The sequence below is a fragment of the Myotis daubentonii genome, chromosome 15 (genome assembly GCF_963259705.1).
Source record: "Myotis daubentonii chromosome 15, mMyoDau2.1, whole genome shotgun sequence".
Lineage (NCBI taxonomy): Eukaryota > Metazoa > Chordata > Mammalia > Chiroptera > Vespertilionidae > Myotis > Myotis daubentonii.
The window spans coordinates 42,226,133-42,253,887 of NC_081854.1; the positions used below are offsets into that span (position 1 = coordinate 42,226,133).

The 27,755-nt window shown below is 57.9% G+C and overlaps 1 protein-coding gene across 1 annotated transcript; it reads left to right on the plus strand.

Annotated features, from left to right (window-relative positions):
* Nucleotides 1-848: 848 nt before the first annotated feature.
* Nucleotides 849-26,173, plus strand: CALB2 (calbindin 2). Its single transcript, XM_059667502.1, has 11 exons — nucleotides 849-1,029; nucleotides 11,845-11,921; nucleotides 13,479-13,568; nucleotides 15,511-15,591; nucleotides 18,993-19,049; nucleotides 19,815-19,892; nucleotides 20,362-20,417; nucleotides 20,701-20,740; nucleotides 20,900-20,953; nucleotides 21,698-21,769; nucleotides 25,647-26,173. The coding sequence occupies exons 1-11, from the start codon at nucleotides 936-938 to the stop codon at nucleotides 25,761-25,763; spliced, it is 816 nt and encodes a 271-aa protein (XP_059523485.1). The 5' UTR covers nucleotides 849-935; the 3' UTR covers nucleotides 25,764-26,173.
* The last annotated feature ends 1,582 nt before the right edge of the window (nucleotides 26,174-27,755 follow it).

A 27,755-nucleotide genomic window follows, 5' to 3' on the forward strand; every position in this document is an offset into this window, starting at 1 on the left:
CCAGGCCTGTCCCCTCTGAGACCCTAGGTCAGCGTTGGGCCTTGCCTGTCCAGGCCTAGGCATTTCCCACGCTATCCCCAGGCAGGCGCGGCTAAGACACTGGAGGGCGTATCTAGTCCTGCCACCCCCTGGACAAATGTCTAAAAGCCCCCCGGAACCGTCCAGGGCCAGGCAAGTACCAGGGGGCGGAGGGAGGCACCCCAGGGAGGGCAAAAGCCAAGACCGGGGGGCAGGAGGAGCCTCTCCGCTCCCACCTGGATTCTCCCTGGTTGGCCCTGAGTCCAGCCACCCCCAGAAGAGCCTTGAGACCGAGCGGCTTCTCCCCAAGACCGGGCCCCACGGAGGGGCCGGGAGAGCGTGAACACAGAGCTGGGTGCAAATTCCTGCCCGGCCTGTGACTTGCTGGCAGGTCGGTGAGCCATTTGAAGTCTACAGGGCCCTCATCAGGAAAGTGGTCCCCAGTGCCCCCAGCTGTGCAAGGGACAGGCAGGAGGAAGCAGGAGGGAGACTAGTGCAACCCGAACTCCAGGTGCTAAATACTTGTCAACATACTGTCAGCATTATTGACGTTGCGGTTCCCGCTGCTGCCCACCATCATCTGGGGTAGCTGCACCCGAGATGGTCAGAGGGAGGGAGAGGGAAGGCAAGGCAGCCTCACTCGCCTCTGCGCCTAAGCGCCCGTCTCCCTGGGGCCCCCCTCGGAGAGGTCTCCGCGCATCCAACTGAGAAACCCTCCTGAGCCCCGGGGCGGCCACCGCCCCTCTGCGCCCCGGGCCGATTCCCTGAGCGCGCGCGCCCCCTGCTGGCGGCGGGCGGCGGCGCAGCCCCCGAACTGTATATAAAGGCAGCGTGGCGCGCAGGACCTGGCCGAGCGAGCGCGGAGTGCAGTGCGCAGGGAGAGCGCGGTGCCGCCCGAGGTCTCTGAGCCGCACGCCATGGCTGGCCCGCAGCAGCAGCCCCCTTACCTGCACCTGGCCGAGCTGACGGCGTCCCAGTTCCTGGAGATCTGGAAGCACTTTGACGCAGACGGTCAGTAAAGCTCCCAACTTCTGTGGCCATTCGACCCCAGGGGACCTGCGGTGGAGGGGACGGAGCGCTGCTGGAGGCTGGCAGGGGCACCTTTGCTTCAGGGGGCGTTTTGACTGCAGAGCCTGCTGCTCTCTGAGGGGGGGGGGGGGTGTCTTGAGTTTGGGAGACATCCCGGCTGCTCTGATGACAACTGTCAGTAACTTTTCTGCCCCGATGTAGATGCCAGAGAGCCCACCGGCTTTTGCAGCCTCATTCTGGGCAAGTTGATGCTTTCCCAGAGGAGGCCTGGGCTGGCCGGGCTCCCGGTGAGCCCCCCGTGCGTCCCCCGTGCGTCCCCCGTGCCCCTCCATCTCATCTTCCCGCCTTGCTCTTCAAGGGAACGGCCTGCCTTCAGCTGCCCGCAGCTACAGGTCTCAGAAGCCCACTCATTTCTTTCAAGTTCCCCTTTGGTTGAATACCAGGTTAGCCCGGTCTCTGTCCTAAGCTGGGGGTGGGGGGGGCGAGGTGGGTGTCCTGAATGGAACCCCTTAGCCTCCCCAGCCCTGTCAGCAAGGAGCAGGAGTGGAGAATGGCACTGGGGCCCTGAACGCCCACCCCCTGGGCCTCCCCTGCCCATGTTCCACCCCCACAGGCATGCGGTGCCACCCGCAGCAGCAGGGGGCAGGGTGGAGGCAGGGCCGGGTGTCAGCCCGACACGTTCCCCGTGGTGATAATCCTGGGTGCTTTGGGTGAGTCCACCTCTGAGGGGGTGGGCGCACACTGTTAAATGCCTTCGGGGGCCCGCCCCCTGCTCGGTGTGGTCTTGGCATGGGCTCACCCAGGAAGTGAGGCCTGGACTGAATGCCCTTTGCAGATGGCTCCCAGCACCGAGATCTCCGGGGTCTGTCCTCAGGCATAAAGGGGGCTCCCTCCCTTGAGAGGCTTCTGATTTTGCAGGAGACCTTTCCCCACCACTCCAAAAAAAACTAAGTGATCTGATATTCCTTCTCTGGGATCCTCCCTGGGGTGGGCATCCAAAATGTTCCGGCATCTCAGACCATCGGCAGGGTGGGGGCGAAGCGTGTTTACCCCGGGACTCAGGTGGGAGAATGGGAGGCAGAGGGAGGACCCGGGGGTGGCTCATTCAATTCTTCCCCTCCCCTTCCTCAGCTTGGCAGGGCTGGGGTGAGGGTGGAGACCCAGCGGCCCTCTGCCCAGAGCTCTGGGGAGTCAGGGGTTAATATCTGGGGGTGCTAAAGAGCAGCGTTCTGTTCCCTGGGAGCCAACTGAGGAAGCTGGGGGCGCAGAGGACTGGGCATGTGATGTGTGGGTTCGGACCGTGATCTCCCCCTGACTGACTGCAGGAGGTGGGTCGATGGTGACATCTGTGAAATGGGGCTAAGGAGGGCCAGTATTCCCAACCCCTGGCTGCTGCCCTGGGACTTAGTGAAAAAGGCTCCAAGACGCAGCTAGCCAACGAGTGTTCCAGGTGACAGGCGCATTCCCTGAGGGTGCTCCTGCAGGTTCATCTGCTCCAGAGACGTGCATGATTCAAGGAAAGCTACCCAGTGGCCAAGGTTACACCACCGGCCTCCTGCCAGATGAGTCAGCTATAAACAGAGGACGCCTCAGTTCTACTCTCCCCCTGTCCTCCTGGGGACGACCAATCACGCTCTCGATAAGCGTGCTCATCCTTACATTTATTGGAGACCTGGTACTTTGCAAAACACAGTCGCACCTCCTTGCGTTCCACACCGTGGGCCTGCTGGGCAGACCGGGGTCCTCATGTGTAAATGAGGAAACTGACACAGAAGCGACTCCTCCAGGACCGAGCAGCAGGGTGGAGGCGGGCTGGCGACCGGCCATACCTGGTCTCTGGACACCTGCTTTGCCTCCCTCTTGCCCACTGGAGAGCCCCTGGCCCAGCCCCAGAGGTGATGGGGTTCCTTTCACCCCAGAAAGGGGTCCTGGGGTGGCTGGAGCATAGCTACGCTGCAACGAGACTTGAGTCTTTAAAGCCAGGGAACCCGTGGCTCCCTGCTGCTCCCAGGTGAAAGGGGAGCTAAGTGCTTGCTTCTTGCTTATCCACCAGGCACCCCATTGCCCTCTGTGGTCACGGCCTCGGCAACCCCAAGGAGGACCCGGGGCCTAACAGAGAAGGCAGCAGAGAGAATTTAAATGCCTGGGAGCACAGAGGTGGTTTAAACTGGAATTCCACGAGAGGACCCAGAATTCAGCTGTAACTTTCCTACCCGTCCCCCCTCCAACACCAGAGCCTGCCAGGGAGCTTGCCCCTCACCCCTGAGGCGTCCCCTGCCTGCCTGGGCCTCCCTCTTCCTAACTCTGGCTTCTGTTTTCACCTTGGGGTTTCTTCCCCGAGTCCCACCGCTGCTCACACACTTAAAGAGCACAGGGAGGACTCCGCAGAGGAGGGTCCCAGGAGTGAGCTCGCTGGAGCCCAATTAGCCACAGCCACCAGGGAGAGCGACCGCCCCCCTCCCCCCGCCAGCTCTGCAGTAAACAGAGACCAGGAGGCACTGGGCTCTGAGGACAGCGGGCTGGGTGGGGGCTCTGACCCGAGCTCGGCCATTCCCAACCAGGAGGAAGAAGCATCAAGGAGTTACATTTTTTTCAAAATTATCATTAGCCTTTCAGTCCAGAAAGGAAGGAGGTGTTTGAAGAGGGGGAGATCACAGAGCAAGGAGGAGGGGGGCAGGAATCCTGTCCCCTAGTCCCCTGTCCCAGCCCCGGACTCCTCCACGGAGGTCAGCCAGGGTCATGCATTTGGGAGGTTCTGATGTCAACTCTCAAAAGCAGCCAAGCGCGGCCTGTGCCTCGGGCGGGGGGGGGGGGGGGTGCTGTGGCTCTTCCATGCTGCCCCCTGCTCGGAGGGGCCCTTCGGTGGCCTCACCTGTCTGAGCCCGCTCTGCTGCTGCTGCCCGGGCACTTCGTTGTCAGGAACTTTCTCGCTCTGCAAGATGCAGGCGGCCCAGGGGTGACCAGCTCAGAGCTCACCCTGAGCCTCTGTGCGCCCCGCTCACAGGGGCCACCAGGCTGCTATCCCGCTGACGACCAGTAGGCGGTCCGTGAGGAGCCGAGCTGTGGCCTCGCCCTTTGCCCTTTGGAAGCGACTGAGCTGGGTTCCCTCCCAGAGGCCGGCGGCTCCCAGGCCAAGAAGCAGTCCCCTCGCGCTGAGAATCTACCCATGTGCGTGCCGTACGCTCACGCGTGTGCACCGTTCCGTGGGCCGGGGCTCCCTTACCCAGTACAGGAAAGGTGGGGGGAACGGGCTTCCCCGGGAACAGAAACGCATCGCGCTCCTCACCGACATCGGGCCGCCGGTGGAAAGGAGGCGGCGCTCTGGTCCTGACCTGGAAGAATGTCCACGGGGCCGGCTTCAGGTTTTGAAAACTGTAGCAGAACGCCACTAGAGTCTGAGCTGGTCTTTGTCTTTCGTGGAACAGGTATGCTGGGAAATATTCCACAGATGATAAGAGTCCTTCTCCCTGCAGAGTAGAGGAAGTGAAATTAAAAGGCGTTGTCTTTTCTCAGTTAATTTCCACAGTGTGTGACATACTCACAAGGGCATGTGTTTCTTGTATACTCGGCAAAACAAGGAAGATGTAAAAGAAAATAATTTTAGGGGCACCTCTCCTCCCCCGGGAAGAGACAGACACATCCGCCCACCTCCAGGGCGGGAATCCCCCAGGCTCTTGGCCGCTTGTCTGCTTCCAGGCGGCCTGGCGGGGCAGGTGCCTCACAGCCTCATTCCTCACCTGTGTGGCCCCAGGACTTGAAAAGGGGTGACAGGAAGGACTAGGAGGAGCTGCGGGAAGCCCCTGTGTCTCCTCTCTCCTACACCCAGTCTAACAACAGGACCTCCCTCCACCCCCCACCCCCACCCCCATCACCGAGGACACTTCCAGCCCCGGGTGCCTGGCCTGGTGGGGGGAGGGGAGGTGAACCCCAGCGCCTCTCGGAGGGCGGCGCGGCCGGGCAGCTGCACTGATTGGATATTAAATATTCAACGGAGGCTCATGGTCCCCCTAAGAAGGAACATCCCAAACAGGGTTACGGAATATCTGGCACATATTATGCATTTACACAAATACTGCAACGTTTGCGACGCAATAGAACTGTGCTATTGATCAGGTTAATTGCAGGATTTATAGAAATGATTGCTTCTTGGCACCCTCAGGTCAGAGGCTCTGGTTCGGGGAGCCAGGGCCGAAGTTGTCCGAGGCTGCCCTCACCCCTGTCAGGGTGTCTCCGTGGGGCCTGTCTCCTTTGGGGCTGGTGTCAGGGTCTGGGCTCCCTGGGAGCTTCCAGGACCTGCCCCACCTGGGGAAGCCCTAGAATCAGTACCCCAGCGCCGCCGCCGCCTTCACCCCGACGCCCCACTGACCTGGGCGCCCTCCGTGCAGAGCCCACGCCCTGCCTCTCTGCGGAGGGTGGTTGCGCCAGCCTGGGAGGCAGCCGTGTCTGGGAAGAGCTGGGGCCCCGGGGGGTGGGGGGGAGGGCAGCCGCAGGGACAGGTGTTCACAAACAAGGTGCTTCATCCGCCTCCCCAGGCGGCCACCAGCCCAGCCGACCCCTCCCTGCTGCTCGCCTGCTATTCCCCTCTGGACTCAAGCAGTTTCACTAGCGGAGGCCCCGTGGGGGAGGCTCCAGGGAGACCCAGTGGGGGAACCTCTTCAGTTCCCAGGGGCCGGGATTAATAGAGCATCCTGAGGCTCCGCAAGCAGGGCCTGGCGGCTCTCCTGGCCCCTGGCGGCCCGCGCCCTCCTTTGCCCAGCCGGTCCCATCTGGGGCCTCTGGCTTTGGCTCTCTCCCCTCCGCTCGGCTCTCTGCGGTCTCCCCTCCGCTCCCGCCCAATCTGCCCCATCCTTCTGGCCTCGCCCACGCCTGGGAATCAGCCCAGCTCTAGCTGCCAGCTGCCCACAGGTTCAGGGGACCCGGCCCAGCTCGGAGCCCAGAAGCACAGAAGCAAAGTCAAGTAGCTGTTTACGCTGGGATCCCCACTGGGAGAAGGGGGTGGTGTGTGTGAGAGAGAGAGAGAGAGAGAGAGAGAGAGAGAGAGAGAGAGAAACCAAGACATATACAGATATGCACAGAGGTCGTGCCTGAGATAAATAGAAGGAAACAAGGCCATTAGCTGTGACTAAAGTCTCCCCGCCCCCCACTCCCTCTAACACGGGGTGCATAACGCAGGCTACTCACCTGGCAGGGTGCGAGGACCTGGCGGGGCGGGAGTGGAGAGCTCTCTGTACCCGGTGGGCATCACGCACAGTGATATCACGATTGGGGCAGAGCCTGAGGAAGCCAGTCTCCCCCCCTGAAAGGGTGACAGCACGGGCTGGAGGGCAGGGGGCGGCCTGCCTCTTCAGAAACTGGAACCCCCACAGCCAGTCAAGCGGCCTGGCCTCCTGTGCAGCTGGAGGAGGAGCTGCCTGTCTCCCCTCCTCGGTTGCTCTGACTTAACTATGCAGCACAGAGGCCCACAGACAGGTGAGCTGCACCCGCCAGCACCCAGCCAGCGGCTCTCCAGGTGCGTCCGCACGAGGGCCTGTGAGCACAGGTGTCTGGGCCTTATGAAGAGAGGACTGGGTGGGAGCCTGGCAGGTCTGCGGTGGGACAGAGAATCTGCCTGTTTAACGAGCCCCCCGCCCCCCGCCCCCTGTGATGCCGCCGCTGTCAGGCCCCAGACCACACTTTGAGGAGCACTGGTCCAGGCCCCTCGAGTCAATAGAGATGGGTCACTTGTCAGTACAAGGCCCAGGTCACCATCTCGGGGCTCACACCAGCCCCCAGCCTCCCCTTGAGTAAACGCCAAAGGCAAGGTCTTCCTATGAAGATACGGGCGTTGGGAAGCAGTGTCCTCAGACGTGTGTGTTCCCACGCAGTTAAAATGCAGATTCTGGTTCCGCAGGACGGGTGGGGCCTGGGATTCTGCATCTCCAACAAGCTACTGTTCCACGGACCACACTTTGAACAGCAAGCCCTTACCCTGCATGCCCCATAAGGAGGATTGAGCCGTGACCCAGGTATGTGCCCTGACCAGGAATCGAACCGTGACCTCCTGGTTCATAGGTCGTTTGTTATGGGGCGGGGCCACAACATTAGTAACAAAGAAACAGAATTTCCGGAGGATGAGGCCCAGATATCAGGATTTTAAAAAGATTCCCAGGTGATTCTAATGTGCAGCCAAGGCTGAGAACCACTGCCCTACAGGGGTCGGCAAACTCATTCGTCAACAGAGCCAAATATCAACAGTACAACGATTGAAATTTCTTTTGAGAGCCAAATTTTTTAAACTTAAACTATATAGGTAGGTACATTGTTATTCACTTAATGAGGGTACTCCTAAGGCTTAGGAAGAGCCACACTCAAGGGGCCAAAGAGCCGCATGTGGCTCAAGAGCCGCAGTTTGCCAACCACGGCCCTAGACCTACTAAATCCCGATCTCCGTTTTGATAAGATCCCCAGGCCACTCTTACACACCTTAAGGTTTCAGACACGCTGCTTGAAGCAGTTCTGACCCCCGGCTGCACATTAGAGTCACCTGGGAAGCTTTGAAGACATGCCCACGAGAAGGCCTCGCCTCATCAATTAAGTCAGAAGCTCTGGGGATGGGGCCCAGGCCACAGTGATGTTTTAAAAGCGCCCCAGGTGATCCCTGCCAGGCCAGTGCGGCTCGGTGTCAACCTATGAACCAGGAGGTCACAGCTCCCTTCCCGGGCAGGGTCCATGCAGGTTGCGGGCTCCATGCGCAGTGTGGGGCGTGCAGGAGGCAGCAGATCCATGATTCTCTCTCATCATTGATGTTTCTCTCTCTCCCTCCCTCTCCCTTCCTCTCTGAAATCAATAAAAATATATATTAAAAGCTTCCCAGGTGATTCCAACACAGCCTGGGCCGAGAACCAGCCCCCTAAGACAGCGGTCATTGGGCCAACGGGTGTACAGCCAGCGGGTGGTTCAGAGACCTTCAGGGCAGAGTATAGAAGTGGTGCTTCCACTTAGTGACACTTCACATTTTCCAGAATGCTGTCGTCACATCCCCTCGCGTGGCTCTCATAACAGCCGCAGAAAGGAGAACGGGCAGACGGAGTCATACCCAACTTAGAGGTGAAGAAATGGAGGCTTAGACACTGACTTGCTCGACGTCACACGGACAGTCACAGAGCTGATGGTAGAATTATACGTCTAAGTCAGGCTCCTCCCTCCTGTTCAATTCTTAGAAAAGCTGTGCTCACGTGTCTCGGGTAGGCGTCTATCCACTGTGATCGCAGCGTCCTTCAGTCAAGGCTTTCCGAGTAGCCGTGGTCAGATAAATTGTAAGGAAGTGTTGTCTCACTTTTAAGTTGAGAAAACTGAGGCACAGTGGTGGTGGAAAATGGTAGCAAGAGTAAACTACGGCCCTGGCCAGTTTTCTCCGTCGTTAGAGCATGGGCCTGAGGACCAGAGGGTCACGGCTTTGATTCCCGATCAAGGGCAGGTACCTCAGTTGCAGGCTCGGTCTCTGGGTGCATGCAGGAGACAAGCAATCTCGCGTGTCTCTCTCACATCAATGTGTCCCTCTCTCTCCTTCTCCCCCTCCTCCCTCCCCTCTATCTCTCTAAAAAAAAAAAAATTTGATTTAATTTTAAAAAGGCAAGAGTAACTAAGAGTAAACTAAGGAAGGGTGCAGGGTCCCTGGCTCCCACCCAGTCCTCTCTTCATAAGGTTCACAGAATAGGTTTGATAGAGGTTAGAGGTGATGGTTGCCATGGTAACCACCTTCATATAGATACCCATCCACATGAGATTTGCTTGGTGGACAGTCACCTTCCCCCGCACCCCAATCCCATAAGAAAGTACGAGGGTCATAGAAAAAGCAAACCACTTCCCCAGTGCTGAATGCCTCCCTGGAAGCAGGCAGGCCGTCCTCCACCCCAGCCTCGGATAATAGGCGCGTCCCAGGTGGCGGAAGGGAGTTGCTCTGAGGGAGGCCAAAGGAGCAAGGCCTTATCCCCCCGCTACTCCCCCCCACACCCCAGTGGTGGAGGATGCCGTTCGGGCCCTGCAGCTCCAGCCTCCGCTTCTCACCCTCCACCTTCAGCTCGTAGATTCACGTTGATCTTGTCTGGCGGCCTCCCCCCAGTAGACCATTAAATGCTCTTGAAAAATAGGCTCATATCTAGAACGTGGCTACAGCTCCCTGAGGTCCCACCGAAACGTTGAACTGTTCAGTTCAAAAAATAAAGGCTTGTTGAATTGAACCACATCCCTGCCCCTTTGTTGGGGTCACAGGGAGGTGGTGTACTCCCGGCCTGGTGAGGGGGGTCACCCAGCCTCGGGAACCTCCTGCCACTGGTGCTGCTCAAGCCAGGTTCAGGAAGGGGCTGTCTCCAGTGGCAGGACCCCAGCCCGGCCCCTCTCGCCGCCTGGGACGTCACTCCTCCCTTTCTCCTCTCTCGGCCCCCGGCAGGCATTCCAGCCACTTCCTGACACACCGGAGAAGCAGACGCACGCTCACTCAGGTGTCCACCCCACCCGGCCCGGCCACCTCTGAGGCCTCCACGTCACGCCCCTCCCAGTGCAAGCCCGGAGCCACCTTTCCAACCCCAGCCTCCCGCTTCTGGGAGCGGCACCTGGACCGGCCGCTTACCTCAAGCTTCCTGCCTGAGAAATGGGAGAACAGCCAGATCCCTGCAGGGAGCGGCAGGGAGAGAAAAAGGACTTGTCCCTCCAACTCAAGAGTTATCATCCACTAGTGACTAACCAGACGACTTCCTTTCCGCCTAGAAAGCCCCTCCTCCTTCCTCTCCCGCCCTCACTCGGCAACTCTGGCTGCCCTCTCCCACCAGCTAGTAGGCACACACTCGTGAGCTCCCCCAAGAAGCTCTGCAGGACACCTTAGAAGAGACATGACTACTCTATCTTGGTGGGGAGAGGGGGAGAGACCCAAGTCTCCTTACCCCCATTACTATCACATCTTTTCCCTGCAGACAAAAATACATCATTTATCTCACGTGATTCTTTATATACTATTGTGGCATCTTCTCCACTAGAGGGCGCCTCTGGAGTTATTTATTTGTAAGCTAAATTCCCCCAGAGGGCCAGGGGACTCCCATATCCTCCTCCATCCGTCCCCCACACCCGACCAAGGCCAGGGCAAATGCTCCTTTAGTTCGTAATTCCATTCTCCCCTGAAGCAAGCTAGCTGCCATCCCCCTTTTCTCCTCAAGTCGAATGTTCTGCCTGGAAACCTTGTTTAACTGCTTTACATAAGATTTGGAACTTTCGGCCTGTGGTTTCCAATTTGCTGGACGTGAAAATGACCCAGGGAGCTTCAAAAAATAGAATCACCCCCCAAACCAATTACATCAGAACATCAGGGGGTAGGAGCCGGCCGTTCATGTTTTTTTAAAGATCCCAAGAGAGTCCAAATCAGAGCACGCCACCTGGGGAGCAGTGCCTGGGGCCTGCCTCCCCACCCACCGACCCTCCCCGTCACGGCCACAGCCCAGGCCAGTGTACCTTGTCTGTAGACTCAGCTCGCACAGGTCTCAGGGTCATCTGGAGTTCAAGACTTGAGAACCTAGCGGACTTCTCACTACTTCCGTGACCTTGCCAGTCAGGCACTGACCTTGGGACCTGGTCCTCAAAGGCACTTTTTATCTTATACGCAGGGTCTGGTTATTGAACGCAGACAATAGCAACGTTTACGGTGCGCTCGTAATGGGTTGGGCGGTGGAATTTACATCCAAAATCCCACTTCATTAACAAAGCCCAGACAGGCAACCTTCCCAAAGTCAGAGAGCTGGTAAGTGCAGCAGGACCAGGGTTTGAGCCTGGGACCCCAGACCTCAGAGCCCCTCTATCCCTCACTCTGCAGTGGGTTGCCCTTCCCCCCCCGTGCTTAATCCCTGTGACCCACTCTCCCGGGGGCCCCCCTCCCCCAGGAGGGATCCTCGCCTTCCTCTTTTCACTCTTTACTTACCAGTTTCCTGCAGCTCTTGAAACAAAGTACCACGAAGTAGGTGGCTTAAAACACCCGAAATTTATTCTCTTACAGTTCTGGAGGCTAGACGTCCAAAGTCAAGGTGTCAGCAGGATCGGTTCGGGCTCCGAGGGGCAAGGCATCCCGTGTCTTTCTCGTGGCTCCTAGGGTTGCCGGCAGTCCGTGGTGCTCCTCCGCTTGGAGATGCTCACTCTGATCCCTGCCTCATGCCTGCACGTGGCCGGCCTCCCTGTGTGTCCGTGTTTGCCCGGGGCCTTCCTATAAGAACACGTCATTGGATTGAGGGCCCGCCCTAGTCTCGTATGACCTCATTTTAACCGATTGCATTGTGGCAAAGAGCCTGTTTTCAAATGAGTCACATTCTGAGGTTCCAGGTGGACACGGATTTCAGGGGGTCACTGGTCAGCTCCGTACACCCTCCCAACCCCAGGGACCCAAGTGTTGCTTCTGACCTCGTTCAGGTGACTAGGGCCGGCCACCTGCTGACAAACCTGGATGCTGATGGCCTGTCGTCCCCTGTCCCAGCTCCAGCTCCTGCTGCTTGCCCAGCTGCTAATGGGCAGCTCCCAGCTCCTGCTCACCTCGGTGCTGGCCCCGCCCCATGTTCCCTGCCTACTGCATGTGTACCCCAAAGACGCACCGTCTCTACAGCTGCAGATGCCTGAGGGCAGGACCCACATCCCTAACGGTCTGGGGCTGGCCAGACACCTGCTGGTTGACCAGGGAGGAGGAGTTCTCCGTAAAGCCCCCCACTTCCCCACTGTACCCCCCTCCACTGGTCTTCACTCTTTAGCTCTGAGGTTAAGTGCTTTTTGTCTTTGCTATCTTTGCAGGAAATGGGTATATTGAAGGTAAAGAACTAGAAAACTTCTTCCAAGAGCTGGAGAAGACAAGAAAAGTCTCTGGCATGGTAAGCCCAGCCCCCTCGCCCATTGTGTGGGATTTCTGTCATCTGACCGTGGCTTTTTTTTTTTTTTTCTTCAGAGAGGAGAGGGAGAGAGAGAAACATCGATGATGAGAGAAAAATCATTGATTGGTTGCCTCCTGTATGCCCCCGACTGGGGATCAAGACTGCAACCCAGGCATGTGCCCTGACTGGTAATCGAACCATGACCTCCTGGTTCATAGGTTGATGCTCAACCACTGAGCCATGCCAGCTGGGCTGACCATGGCTCTAAGCATTGTCCCAAGCTATGCATCCCATCAGCCAGCCTGACAGCTCCGGTCTCAACCCTTAAAGTTTTTCTTTTATTTGTAAGGATTTTTAAAAGATGGACTACTCCCTAAAAAGAATACCATATCTCAGCATCGCTGGATGTCTGGGACTGAGGGATATTCACGAGGGACAAAGGATTATCATGGAGACTATCCTGTGTACTGTTGGATGGTTAGCGGCATCCCTGGCCTCTACACACCAGATGCCAGTAGCTCCTTTCCAAGTTGTGACCATCAAAAATGTCCCTGGACATTGCTACATGTCCCTGCCGAGGGCGGGGGAGAACCACTTTCCTAAACAACAAAGGCTGGCATCCTCAGCAAGGGCCTACAGGAAAATGGGGGATTGCTCCAAACCAGCGTCTGAATCAATGGTACTGGCTGGCCTCGTGTGCGGAGGTGTCAGACCACCCTCCTTAGCCGCCAGAAGTGTCTCCGAATCTTATCCCCGCCCCTGAATGGCAGGGATGTTGTTCCCCAGGCCAGCCCCGTACTGTGGAATTCACTAAAGCCTTTTGGTGGAGCGTCTGACATATTGGAAAGGTGAGGTGATTAGAACCATGCCTGGTCCTCAAATATATGGAGTCAGACCCACTTCCTCCCCCAGCTCTGGAGGGTCCCTTGGGGGTGTCTCTACCACCTCCTGCTGCGTGTCTGTTGGCCAGTCCACTGCTTATTAGCAAGTCTTTGTGGAGCAGTTCTGGTGATGAGTCACAAATCCACCACTGAGCTCCGGGTTCAAAGCTCAGCAGAGCGCTGCCGTGAGGAGGAGGTCCAGGCAATGGGCTTATGCGATGGAGGCGATGCAAGGGTTTATCAACAGCTTCCCCATCACCCCTCGTTACCAAGATAATGAAGCCTGGATCAGAGCCCACACGGGCCCCACAGCTGATTCTGGGATCGTGGTGTCGGTGGAGGAATGTGTTTTATGAAGGGCCCCAAATCTGACAGCCTTCTCTTAGTCGCTTGCCTTCCTCAGATGGCATCAGGGGTGGTTTTCAAGTCTGTCAACTACAGTCTCAACTGACATCCTCCCAGGCTGGTTGAAGTCCTTTCAAGTCCATAGAGCAGCTGTTATGTGGTAGAAAGAATGCTGGCCTTAGAAGCAGGAGCCGTGAGTTCATGTTCTGTCTATTCTAACTGGTCGGCCCCAAGAGAAGTCACTTCATCTCGGCTTCCGTTTGTGGGTAGAACGGGCAGGCTCCTCACGGGGGACCCAGCGGCAAAATCAGCCTCCTCTGTCTTTCCACAGATGCCCAAGAGTGACAACTTGGGGGAGAAGATGAAGGCGTTCATGCAGAAGTATGACAAGAACTCGGATGGGAAGATCGAGATGGCGGAGGTGAGTCCTGCTGTCCTGGCTCGGAGCTCTGCGGGCAGGGCCATGTCACCTGGGCCTCTCCCCGGCACAGGCACCCATCTAGGGACCTACATGCGGCGGTGACCTTCGAGCCCCGCCCCCGGCCTGAGCACTTGGGCTGCCCCAGGGGCTTGTCCTGGGTCCCACAGGAAGGAAGCAACAAACGGTGGCCTAAGACAGGGACGGAGACCCCAGACGCTCTCGTGTGAGGAGCCCAGCTGAAGACAGACGGGAGGGTGAAGACTGGGGAACCAGAGAGTCCGTGCCCCACGTAAAGGCATCCAAAGGCAACATTTTTAAAAAAAATGCAAATTTCTTATAATATAGGGGTGTGCGAAAGTAGGTTAAATTGCCAGCCATCATTACCTAAAAGGTAAATCATAAGTAAGGATATGAAATAATAACAATAATAAGACAAATAACACAATAATAAATCAACAAGAATACAAGAATAAACTGCTTTTGCATACTCTCAACTGTAAACCTACTTTCGCCCACCTCTGTATATACGGCATGTATACTTTGTGTGTAATATACTTTACGTATTATATACACATATGCATTTATATGTGAATAGCTATATACATATTGTTAAAAGATAAATTGAGGCATATTAAAAAAATTCAAAGATCAAAAATTCAAATTAAAAATTCAAAAATGCAAAGATCTATTGAAACTGGGTAGCGCCAAACTGGAAGTGGTTAGGAACATTCCACCAACAGGAGATAAGGAGCTAAGATCACCTGAACGAGGTCAGAAGCAGCACTTGGGTCCCTGGGGTTGGGAGGGTGTACGGAGCTGACCAGTGACCCCCTGAAATCCATGTCCACCTGGATTATAGAGACAGAAGTGAAGCAGATTTTGACAAGTGTTTGGGGATCGTGGGTCATACAGTCCCTGTCGCGACTCTTCGACTCTGCACTGCCATTGTGGCCCAAAAGCAGCCGCAGACAGTGTGCAAATGCCTGGCCACGGCCATGTTCCGGTACAAGGTCACTGACAGGTTTGACCCAGGAATCACAGTTTGCTGGCGTCTGGCTTAAACTACGATGAGAAAGGCCGTGGGTAGGGTTGGCTCCAGGTGGGGGAGGCCAGGTGTCCAGCTCTGCTTCTCTGCAGTTCTCTGGGCTCTGTTCTCGGGCCCTAAAACAGCTCCATCCTCGGGCTGGAGGCAAGCTGGCTGCAGCAGTCCCAGGCATCACATCGCATCCAGATGCAGAAAGGGCTCCTCTCAGTTGGTGCCTCATAAGAGCAAGGAGACCTTTCCCAGGCGTACCCTCAGCAGACCTCCCCTCACATTGTCATGGGCCAGGACTAGGTCACCTGCCTACCCATAAGCCAATCACTGGTGAGGGAAATAAGATTAGCACATTTACCTGAAACTAATCAGGATTTGCCTGTGACCCAGGATGCTGGCAGCAAAAGGCCGGGCAGCGAGGGCTTGCTGCACAAGATACCTGCACTTTTTTAAAGTCCGTGGGGGTATAATTTACATACAATAAACTGCATTGATTAAATCGACTTGAAGTGTCAGATTCCGTGAGTTCACACAGTTATAGGCAGGCATGTAATCACCACCAGATCAAGATTCAGCATTTCTCTCACCCCCGAAAGGTGCCTTCGCCTGGCGCGGGCCATCAGATCACCTTGCATATCCTAGGAAGTTATGTGTTTGGAACCATCTATTCAGTACGCTTTTGAGTCTGGGTCCATGGCACCACCTTCTGTCCCTCCAGCTGGGGTGGCAAAGACGCACTTCTCCGAACATCCGTCTGCCCCTTCCAAAGGCAGCTCTCAGGAAGGAAGCAAAATGTGACTCCCTTGCTGCCTCTCCCCTGGCCATTTCCCATTCTTCCTAAGGGGACGCCTGCTCTGCTCCCGGGCAGGGCCCTCCCTAACGGCGCTGTCGCTCTCTGACCCGCAGCTGGCGCAGATCCTGCCCACCGAGGAGAGCTTCCTGCTCTGCTTCCGGCAGCACGTGGGCTCCAGCGCGGAGTTCATGGAGGTGAGGCTGAGGCGCCGCCCTCTCCGTGTTCAGAGCCGGGCCCACCCGCTCGCCTGGGCCTGGGCCCTGGGAGACGCTCAGCCCCTTGGAGCGCAGCTACTCACAGAGTGGTCCGTGGACCCGCACCATCATGGCGTGCTTGTTAGAAGCACTGAGGCAGAACCCAGGCTCACGGGGTCCCCGGGTGCTGTGTGCACATTAAAGTGTGAGGAGTAAGGCGAGAAGCAAGCCGAGGTCAAGTGCAGCTCCCCTTTGGGGGTTTGCGTATTCCGGGCTCCAGATCCTGCAGCAGAGAGACCCTGGCGCTGGGTTTGGCTCTGGGATCACCCGCACGGTCTTCCCACTCAGTGCCATCCGTGTCCCTCAAGGCCAGGGTTCCGAGGAGACGCGTGGGGCGGATGGAAACGCCCAGTGAGAATTCCAGTTCCCCGGCTCTTCCAGGTTTGCTCTGTGACTGGTCTGGGCTTCATTGGCCCCGTTAAATGGGCGCTACTGTCTGCACAGTAGAAAGTCTTTAGATCAGTCAAAGAGGACACCCAAACGCAAGTGTCTTTGGAGCCATGTTCAACCAACAGGTTACACCAAATGATACTGCTGCTATTTAACCATTTTTTTAATCATAAAAACTGGAATTCCCTATGGTTCCACCAAATATATGACTAATCCTGGTGGCCAGCAAACCACCAGCTATGCCTCGCTCTTTTTCCGGGGCTCTGCACCCTGGCCGTTCCATGTATGTGTCCCTGGGAGGGAAACTCAACCCAGGCCCCGCACGCCCCGCCTCCTGCCTGCTGTGATAAAAGGTGACTGGCCTTCAGTTCGACCGCGTTGCCATTCGTCCCGTTAAACCCATTTCCAGCCGCCAGTCACCCCCTCTCCGCGAGTCGCTGCCTCAAAGGACTGGGGAGCTAGCCCCAGCCCCACATCACAGTGGGTTCCCCACAGACGGCTAGCACATGGGTTAGAAATAGCCTGCTCCCGGCCGGGGGAGTCTTTTCCAGTGGCAGCTCGCCTGCGCATCAGAGGACTGAATTTGATGGGGCTTGAAAAGGTTGTCTCCAGATGGCAAAATTCCCTACGTTGGTAATTGACATTCTGGATTCTGTCCTCAGCCCTTCTCTTGCCTGTTTGGGAGAGGAGGTGCGGGGTGCGGGGTGTGGGGGGGGGAGGTCTGCATAGACCTTAAACCTGTCAGGATGCTGCTTTTGAGAGAGTCCATTTCTCTGTCTATAGAAAAGGCGGCGTCATGCCTGACGGTTCCTTTGGCCTGGACTCCATCTCCGATCTGGAAAATGTGGATGATGGTAGCTGGCAGGGGGCAGAGATGCTTACAGAGGAGCAATGGCCCCTCTGTCTGTCTCTCTCAGAATTAGTGGTTTCTGTAGTTGACATCATTCCATATTCTTGCCCGCCTTTACCTCCTAAGCCCCAGCATAACTGCTGAGCCAACACCCCCCGAGTCTCCGGGGACCCCACCATCCTCCAGCAGCACCGCGCTTGGGGGGGTCCATTTGTTCCCCTTTTTTCCGCTGGAAAGATGAAGCGGTCCCTCAGCAGCCCTGGAAGCTAGTGCTGCCAGACGGCGCCCATCCGCTGCTCAGCACAACATTTTCATTTCTAATTTTAGTGACACCTCGGGTTTCTTTGAGATTTCACAAAGCCCAAGCCTCTTGAACTCTTTTCCTTGAACGGGAAGAGAATAATGACACACTGATGGATGAGCACCAAGTGCTGGAGGGCAGAGACGTGAGCGCCTGAGGGTGGGGCGGCTCCGGGGAGGGAGGCGGAGGGAGGGGGGGCAGGGAGGGAGGGAGGTTAGGCTGGACCTGCTGGGCTGTTCTCACTCCCAAAAGCAGGCAGATGCTTTGCTGGGTGCGGTGGGTGCCCTGCGAAGGTGGGCTCCCTTCAGGTTATCCTCCCTTTAGGCATTTGGGGACTGTCTGCCTTCCTCCCCCTCCACCCCCCTACCCCCCTTACCCCACCCCCCTACCCCCCCACCCCCCTCCCACTTCCCCACCCCATCCCCCGTCAAGACCCAGCCTAGATGAACTCAATTCTGATGCACTAAATGCATGCAGGCGGCTGGTGAAGTCATATTTGAAAACCTGCATGTGTTTCTTAGTGCTTCCTCAGGGGAGGGATTTTTGCCCCGCCCCCCCCCCCGAGAATATCCACTCCCCTCATTAAATACCATCAACCCGCATCGGCTGGGGTGTGAGCCCACACTGCTATTGGGTCCTGCTCGTGTCTAATAACTTTTCAAAAATCAGGACGGGGGTGGGAGGAGAGACCTTTCTTAGGAAAAATTTAAGTTAAAGTCAGAAGCAACTTTCTTGAGCCACTACTGTACTATGGGGATCGTACAACCTTGTTTGCTGGAATGGAGGAAAGGCCCTAAAATCTCTATCATCTCTCATCATCCCGACAGTAAAAGGATGATACAGAGAAGTGGGGGCAGGAGATCAGATCGAGGAGAAGCGTGAGTGCTCACCGACTCTCGGAACAGCGAGTGTTGCGGTATCTCTGTGTGCAGCTGAGGAGAAGGGAATAAAAAGCAAGAAGAGGAAACTTGAGAAAAAAATCTAAGAAATATGGTCAGGCACCAAAATAGATGAAGTATTTAGAAAACAGGCTCCTCTGGGCCTTTTGTCACAGATCCAGGCAGCCCCCTGCCCCAGCCCCCACGGTACCCCCTCCTGTCCACCAGGGCACTTTGTCTACAGGCACACGCCTACCTCTGAAGGTGGGGTCAGCCCCTCTTGAACCATATGGGTTGAGCATGAGAGAGGGATGGTTTCCTAAAAATAATAATAATAATAAAGAAAAGAAGGCTTTTTATCAGAAAGAGGTGTGTGGGCTGTGGCCTTGATATAGTCCAAACGGATCACACTACCAGTTCTGCCCCACCGTCAGACACGGCTGCCGCGTGCATCGGGCTGGGGGATGGAGGAGGGAGCACAGTGAAGAGCAACCCAAGCCTGTTCCTGCCCCTTCCAGAGGGTTCTTACCCTTGCTCCCAGCCTCCACCCAGAAAACCAGAAGCTTCCAGAGCAGGAAAAGGACACCCTGCACACTCAGCAAAAGTCAGATCCGCCAGATCCTGGTATCAGCCCTGGTAGGAGCTGCTCACCTGCTTAGGGGAGGATCCAAGAGAGACCCGGGCCTGCAGCCAGTGAGAGTGGGGGGGCCCTGTCCCCCCCACCCCCCGTTGTCTTCCAAGACGCTCTCCTGCGCGTCCTCATGTACAACACGGGCAACGGGCCAGGCCGCCTCCACCTCCCCACCGCTGCACCGTTCTCCAATAGCAAGCTCACCGGCCCATTAGCGGAACGGAGGGAGGCGGAGGGAGCTCGCAGGGTCGGGAGGGCCTTGCGAACAGGCTGGCCTTCCTTCCGTTGCAGGCTTGGCGGAAGTACGACACAGACAGAAGCGGCTACATTGAAGCCAACGAGCTCAAGGTAGGATGGGCCTCGAGGAGGGTGTGAGGGAACGGAGAATGGACTGGGGCCAGATTGGGGGTGGTCTGAGGACCCTGGGGAAGGAGGAGACATTGGGTGAGGAACGCGGATTTGGTCAGTTTAGACCAGTGATGGCGAACCGATGACACGCGTGTCAGCGGTGACACGCGAACTCATTGTTTTGGTTGATTTTTCTTTGTTAAATGGCATTTAAATACATAAAATAAATATCAAAAATATAAGTCTTGGTTTTACTATGGTTGCACATATCAAAAAATTTCTATCTGTGACACGGCACCAGAGTTAAGTTAGGGTTTTTCAAAATGCTGACACGCCGAGCTCAAAAGGTTCGCCATCACTGGTTTAGACTCAGGTCTGGCTCCGGGCAGCCGAGTGAAATCAGTACCATGGAGCTAGAGGGCACAGAGTTCAACCACACCCCACTGCCCCACACACAGCGCCCGGACTGGCACCCTAAGGCAACCCCAGCGATCGGCCTCTGGCTTGTCCGTCTTCCCCTGTATTCCTCGGGGACCAGGGACCCCAGGCTCTGCTTAGCCTGGGTCCTGGGCTCTCTGAGGAGCCAGAGCCAGTTTCCAATGCCTTTTCTATGGGGTGAGGCTGCGCCCAGGAGTCACCTCCAGGCCTCCCAAGGCCACTCCACAAACGGGGATTTGAGGGATGCACCTGTGTCAACGGCAGGAAGGACTGAGCCATGAGGGACTGGCTGCGTCGGGAGCTCTGAGGGGGGCTTTTGCATTCCAGGGATTCCTGTCGGACCTGCTGAAGAAAGCCAACCGGCCGTATGATGAGCCCAAGCTCCAGGAGTACACCCAAACCATAGTGAGTGGGCAGGCGGTGCCCCCTCCCTGGGGGCGCAGGACACGGGGCCAAGCCACTGAGATTGTGGTTTGCAGAGTTCTGTGGGCTGATCCTTCGGGCCCGGGTGAAGTGACCCCTGGTGGCAGCTGGAGAAGGGACTCTAGCTCCTGGCCCCACACAGCCTCTCTCTGAGGCTCTCACTGAGACCAGGAGCATCTGTTTCCATGACAACCTCTGCAGCGCTGGAGAGGATGAACTTGGAGAGGGTGGGCCTTCGGGGCTGGCCTGCTGTCCCCTGCGGCCTCCTTCCTGAGGCGGGGAGAGAGGAACAGTGACCGAGTCCCGGCTGTCTCTCCCCAGTGACCCATCCAGACCAGGCTGGCCCCTGGCCCCCGGTGACCTCAGGGGAGGCATGAGCCTGCTCCGCCCGCCTCTCCAGAAGGGGAAGGTCAGAGCGAGTAACCCCAGCATCTCTCTCTGTCCCCAACAGCTGCGGATGTTTGACTTGAATGGCGATGGCAAACTGGGCCTCTCGGAGATGTCCCGGTAGGTGCCCGCCCTCCGCCCCAGCGCACTGCGCCCCCATCCCGACTCTCAGATCCCTCAGTGGGGCAGGGGGCAGGGCAGGCCTCACGAAGCTCCACGCAGAGCCAGATCGGATCGCGAAGGCCACACCTCAGTGTGTCTGTCTGCCCCTTTTTAGAACTTTCCACTAACTCCAGATTAAGTGCTCAGGGATCGTTTCCATAACTGCAGGCTCGGCTCCCGCACCCCACCCGGGTGCGAGCTGTTCTCGCCTCTAACCTCTGCGCGAACGTTTTCTTTCCAGACTCTTGCCTGTACAGGAAAACTTCCTGCTTAAATTCCAGGTAAAAGAGCCTCTTTGCTTTTCTTGGTTCCTCCCTTCCTCTCATCCCTCTGAGCCTCACCTTCCACCCTCCTGCCCCCCAATACACACACACACACACACACACACACACACACACACACGGCTTCTGCTTCTCCCTCTAACACCTTGGACCTTCCAGGGCATGAAGCTGACCTCAGAGGAGTTCAACGCCATCTTCACATTTTACGACAAGGTACGAGGGAGGACGGTGTGGGGTGGAACCTGGAGGCCCCATCCCCAGGGCGTCCCCTGCCAGAATGGCTCCACTTGGTCCTTTGGAACAGACGAGCTGTTGGGGGGCAGCTGGGGCCGTGTGGTTTCTTCCTGTCCCTTCTGATTCCCCGCAGCGTCCTCGCTGTGTGATCAATGTCACCGCGATCCAAGGCCTGCGGAACCCAAGGCTTGGGTGCCTTAAAGGCCCAGAGAGAATCGTTCGTGGTAGAGCGTCTGTTCAGAGCTGGGGTGTGATAGGGTGTTGGGGGCCAAAGGCAGGAGGTGCCAGGACCGCTCTCCTGCCATCAGGTTCAGACACCAGGTGTTTCTCTGGGACGTAGGGAATGAGAGGGTACCACCCCCCTCCCTTAGCTTCCCCCCCGCCCAGGAGACTCCCAGGGTCTCTTCCTTATAACCGAAGGGTTGGGGGTAAGCTTCAGGGAGCCCCTGTCTTCATCCTGGCATCTTATTATGGGATGTGACACTCGGCTAAATGCTCCCTGAACCTCGCTTCCATTTCAATGCAAAGGAAAGACGCCCGCATGAAGGGCTACCCAGAGGGTGCCCTGACGCGTGGGCTCCTGAACGGACTGGTGCAGTCAGAGTGACTGTTAGTTTGGCGCCACGGGGTCTGAGTACGGGGGAGGTTGGGAAGCCAGGGGCGAAGCCGGCTGGCCTGGGGCTGACGGCTAGCTCTGCACTCACTCTCTGCGCCGCCCCCCAGGACGGCAGCGGCTACATTGACGAGAACGAGCTGGATGCCCTTCTCAAGGACCTGTACGAGAAAAACAAGAAGGTGAGCCGCGGGCCAGGGCTGGGGGGAGGGGGCCACGGAGGGCACTGTGCTCCCCTCTGACCAGCCACACGAGGCGGAACCCCCCGTTTTTTGGCTGTTGTTTTGTCTTGTGCCTGTTTGAATAGTTGGTTGAAGGGGTTATAGTTCTTTTTTATTGAACTATGGTAAATACACAACATAAAGCTCGCCATCTTACCCGTTTCCGCGCACAGCTCGGTGCTAGCAAATGCGTGTATGATGCTGTGCAACCACCCACACCCGGAGCTCTCTTCATCCTGCAGAACTGAAACTCCATTCTCATCCAGCAGCTCCCAGCCCTTCCCTCCCCAGGCCCTGGCAGCCACATTCTACCTCCTGTCTCCATAAGCCTGACCATCCAGGGACCTCGCATGGGTACAACACACAGTATTTGTTTTCTTGTGCCCTGGCTTATTTCACGGAACGCCCTCCGGGTCCGTCTGTGTTGTAGGCGCCAGAATCCCCTCCTTCTGAAGGCTGGCGAGCCCTCCCCTGTGTGTTCACACCACGTACGCTCCTCCCTCCTCCGCGATGGCACTCGGGTGGCTTCCACCTGTTGGCTGTTGTGAATGACTGTTGTGTTGACTGGCCCAGCACATGGAAGTGCCGACCACATTGCCAACAACAACAAAAAGACTTTTTTTTTTTTTACACGAGGAGAGATTTTGGAGAGCAGAGCCCAGTGGGAGGTGAAGGTATTCTGAACCAGTTCATGGCAGAATCTGCAGCTGGGCAGGGGGCTAAAGGGAGCCACAGACGCATTTGTTCCCTCAGAGAAAACTCGGAGCCTGGGCTCCTTTCCTTTGCTGGGTCTGTTGCCCATAGGACAGACCCCAGGAGGCCTCCGTGCGTCGCCTCAGCTGGGTGCCCGGGGGGGGGGGGGGGGGGGGGGGAAGGGTCAGGTGCCCTGGGGGGGAGGGGTCAGGTGTGGGGGGGAGGGGTCAGGTGCCCCGGGTGAGAGGGGTCAGGTGCCCTGGGCGGGAGGGGTCAGGTGCTCTGGCGGGGGAGGAGTCAGGTGCCTTGTGGGGAGAGGGGTCAGGTGCGGGGGAGGGGTCAGGTGCCTTGTGGGGAGAGGGGTCAGGTGGGGGGGAGGGGTCAGGGGGACCAGAACCAGAGGTGAGGCTTTGCAGCCACCCTCCTTCACCTCCTGGAAATGTCTTCCTCTGAGCAGAAGGTTGGCTGTTGGCTGTTTCCTTTCATTAGAAGGCGGACGCTCTGCAATAGCTTGCGTGTGTAACTGCCTTGGCTGCCAGGCAAGAGCTAAATTTACTGCTCGTTTTGGGTGGGGGCGGGGGGGGGCGATCATTGCAGCCTCTGAGCCCGCCTCCCTTTCTGATTGCTTTCCGGCCTGTCTGTACCCTGAGCATCACCCTCCATGCCTTTCATCCCACGTTTATTTTTCCGCGGTGGTGCCCACAGCTGCCTGAAAGGGACCGGGAGCGTTTTCCTAGGAAGGAGGAGCATCCCCAAGTGTCTGGACACGGCAGGCTTTTCCAGGCCCCAGATTCTGGGGGGAAATTATTGACGCGCTTCCATGTACCAAGAAGAGCGGGCATCATAATGTCCAATCTCTTTACCTGAAATTGTGTCGATGGGGCACGGACGTTCTCCATCTGGCCCTGCCTCGCGCCCGAGGTGATGGGCCCTGAAGGCAGGCGTCTACCTCCCGGCCTGGCCTGGGTTTCCCGGTCATCGCCTGAGGGGCTCTCTCGCCACCGCCACCACCGAAGGAGCTCCCAGGCGGCACAGGGTCGCTCAAGACGGGGAAGCACAGCGTGAGTCAGACGCTGACAGTGAGAAAACCAGGGATTCGTAAAGTTGTTTCCCTGGGCGCCTCCCGCCTGCAGCCGGCTTCGGACCTGGCGCCTGGGGACGCAGAGAGCCAATCCGTGGGGAGAGAGCTGCGTGCTGGGAGAACGGCCCCCGAGTTGGGAAGGGCACGGCTGCTCTTGGTGAACCCATGGGCAGACGCAGGTGCCGTTTTGTTGGAGCAGGGGCTGTCGTCTGTTTGCCGAGCAGAATGATGTTGGCGGCTCCTGGGGGACAGGCGGATGGGATCAGGCGTCTGTCTTACCTCCTAAGGCCGCTGCCACGCGTGCAAGGCCTCCTCAGCTCCAGCGTCTCTTGTAGACACAGGACGCCGACAGCCCCTCCCTCGAGGCTGCCGCCTCCTGATGCCGCACTGCATGGGGCGGAGGGGTGTCTGCTCAAGCTGGGAGTTCGTATTTGGGGTCCCATCCTTGGTTCCTACTCAGGCACACCCCACTGTTATGAGGGACCTCACAGCTTCAGGGAAGATGTCCCCCAAAGCTGGAGAGGCCTGCACAGTGCCTGTGGGTCGGGTGCCCCTGACAGGTGAGGGTGCCCAGAAACAATGCCGAAAAGGGGGAGACTGAGGCCAGGTGAGCCAGGTGGAGAGAGAGACTCCGGGACTCGGGGACTAGGGCTGTTTACGGCTGTGAGCTGGCCAGTCCTTTGGTACATGCCTTAGCCTTATAGCTCGGTTTGCTCCAGAACAAAATGGGGATCATGACCCCTCAGCCTAGAAGGAGAATTGTTCTTGTTATTCCTCACCTGAGGATATTTTCCCATTGATTTTTAGAGAAAGTGGAAGGGGTAGAGGAAAGGAGAGAGAGAGCGAGAGCGAGAGCGAGAGAGAGAGAGAGAAAATCAGTGTGAGACACATGGATTGGCGGATTGGCTGCCTCCCACACATGCCCAGACTGGGGCCTGGGATCGAACCCACAGTCCCAGTACCAGCCCTTGACCGGGAATCAAACCTGAGACCCATCCGTGTGTGGGCCAACACCAGCCCGGGTGAAAACTATTCTTTAAAAAATATCTATGGACATTTTCAATACCAGAGGAGGAGGAGGAGGAGGAGGAGCGACAGCTGTCTAAGTGACTTTCCAGTGCTGGAGATGACGTTGCCATATTCCAGACCCATTGCTGTTTGCATCCAAAGCAATGACTACAAGGCGGGGCAGGCACACCTCTGACACTGCGGGGCGCTGCAGGCCTCCACAGAAAAGGCCAGCATCTCAGTAAAGCCAGCCATCATCTTCTTGCTGGTGGAGAGTCTTGCCTTCAATTAAAAACAAACAAAAAAAACACCCCACAACATCTGTGAAGCACAACAAAGCAAAGCGCAGTAAAGCAGGCGTGCCCGGTCCCCCGTAAGGCGCGCCCAGCGCTGAATGCTGCCTCCAGGCACCACGACGAGGCTGTGGGCTGTGGGCGGGTGTCCACAGTCCCCCGTCATCGGAGCCTCCGAAAGCCTCAGGGAGCCCGTGAGCAGGGAGAGCTGGCCAGCGGTGCTGCTGGAGGACACGGGTCAGAATTCCTTAGGTAAACGGGGAGGCTTAGGACGTGTGTCCAGGGGCCTGGAGGCAAGGCCAGGGAGCTTCCCGGGCACCCTCTCCCTCGCCCGCAGGGACACAGAGCGACAAAGGCGGCCCGTGAGGGGGGGGGGCGGGTGGCGGGACTTGTAGAAGTTGGCACAGGTGACGGCTGTCATCGCCATAGCTGTCCTTTTTGGGATCCGTGCCCCGAGTCAGGTACGGAGCTAAATGGTATTCACATCCGCTGCCTCGTCTAGTCGCTGCGACACCTCCCGAGGCGAGGGCCCTGAGCGTGCCCATTCCACAGGCCAGGCCGCTGAGACTCGAGTAGAATCCTTTCCCCGAAGCAACGCGCCAGCGAGTGAAGAAGGGCTTTAGGCCCGTGCTCTGCGCCCCTCTGAGCCACCCCCACTGCGATGGGACCCGCGGCAGCGCCCGCCCTGTGCTGTGAGCGAGCCGATGGGCCGTTCCTGCGAGGCCGCCCCTGAGCCGGCTCTCACCCTCTCTGTGTCTCCTAGGAGATGAACATCCGAGAGCTCACCAACTACAGGAAGAGCGTCATGTCCTTGGCCGAGGCGGGGAAGCTCTACCGCAAGGACCTGGAGATTGTCCTCTGCAGCGAGGCCCCCCTGTAGAGGGGCCACCGAGGCGGCCTCTCCTCCCCCCAGACCCCGCCCCGCGGCCCTGACACCCCTCCCCCGACCCCGGGATCTTGGGCGCTCCTCCCCACGCCCCTGCCACCTGCAGAGCAGGAAAGGAGAGACGAGGACGGGCAGCTGACAGGCCCCCCGGAGCCCCCTTCCAGCCCAGCCAGCCCTGGCCTGACCGGCTCGGCTCTGCCTGCAGGGGGCACCAACCAAGCCTGGGAGGTGGGCAGGGCGCGGTGGGGGGTTCCCCGGCTCTCTGCGCTGTGATGCATGAGCGCATTTGCTGTGTAATTTAGGCTTCTGTGTCCAGCGGGGTGGACCCTTCCCTCCTGCTCCCGGCGCCTCCCCGCAGGCCACCGCCGCCCCACACTTGCTGCTGGTGTAGCTGTCCCCTCAGAGCCCCGCCCCTCCCCTGTCTTCTCCGCCCAGCATGCTCCTCTCTCCGGCTTCTTGTCGTCCTGTTTACCAAAGAAGAGTTTACAGTCAATAAAGTGGAAACGTCAGCTGGTCGAGCGCTCCACTCTCTCACCGGCTCGCCGCACCTCCTGACGACGGGGGAGCCTGGGCTCCGTGGGTGGGGAGGGGCGTCAGGACCCCCAACTGGGGCGTAACCACTGGAAACGGGGCCCTAGGAGCCCAGAGCTCTGGGCTTTCACTTAGGAGTCACCGCCTGCCTCCATCACCTGTCACTTCTTTGCTCCTTGCGTGTTCCTCCATCTCCGGGATTGTGCTAAACAGGGTATCTGAGGGGTTTCTCTTAACCCTTTGGCGAGGTGCTGGGGTTGTCTCCTCTGCAGAGACAAGGAAACTGGAGATCATAAGGAGCCCCGAGTCTCGCGGCCAGTTGGGGCCAGAGCCAGGGCACGCCTCCCGCAGATCAGAGCCCCGTTCTCTCGCTACAGTAGGGAGGCCATGGGCTGGGGCACAGTGGGACGGAGTGATCCCCCCAATCAGCCGGGGGTGTGGGGCCACCACCAGCCGAACTTCTCCTCCTCAGAGGGCGCTTCACCTCACGACCGCCCCTCAGATGCCCCCGGTGTGGGACGCGCTCAGCCTTCGGGGCCACGGGGGTCTCTGAGATGCGAGGGTAGAGAACTGCTGTTTTTAATGCTCTCGCTTATTGACTGTCTACAAGGTGCGTTTGACATTTCCTCGTTCGAGCCCACAACCATCCCATGAGATGGGTACTATTTTCGGATGAATAAATTAAAGTTCAGAGGCATTAAGTAACTCGTTCAAGGCGATACAACTCCTAAGGGGCCGGGCTAGGACTCAACGACAGGCTGGGCTGACTCCGAGGTCACCTTGGGCGCTGTCCTCTCTCTGAGGGCCAGGAGCCCATGGGGAGCAATAGGCCTCCGCGGGGTGGGTGTGGCTGGGTCGGACCTCAGCCCCCCTCCTCCCCGGCCACACGCCTTGCTGAGCTAAGAGAAGCCGTTCTGCTCACAGCCCGGACGGCGCAGCCCAGTGAGCCACCGTCTGGCCTCCGCCCCCGCCCACGGCCGCCTGGGCCAAGCAAGCGTGGACATGTGGCCAGCGACAGCCCCAGAGTCTCGGGTTGAGGCCCAGGACTCTCGGTGGGACAGGCGGCACTGAAGCTGGTTGGTGAAACAGCCCCAAGGGTCAGAGGTGGCACATGGCAGTCCGAAACCAAGCCTGGGCCCATGCTGGGAACAGCAACAGTGACAATCAGCAGAAACAGCGGCACCAAAGCCAGAGGGAGCCAGCTCATAGGGGGGAAGTGCAAGTCAGTCGAGAGAGGGAGACGTGAGAAATTAAGCCCAAGGCCCGGCTGGCGTGACCCCGTGGTGCAGCATCGACCTGTGAACCAGCAGCTCACGGTTAGATTCCCCATCAGGTCACGTGCCCAGGGTTGCGGGCTCCATCCCCAGTGAGGTGGGCACAGGAGGCAGCCAATCCATGATTCTCTCTCATCATTGATGTCTCTCTCTCTCTCTCCGCCTCCCTTCCTCTCTGAGA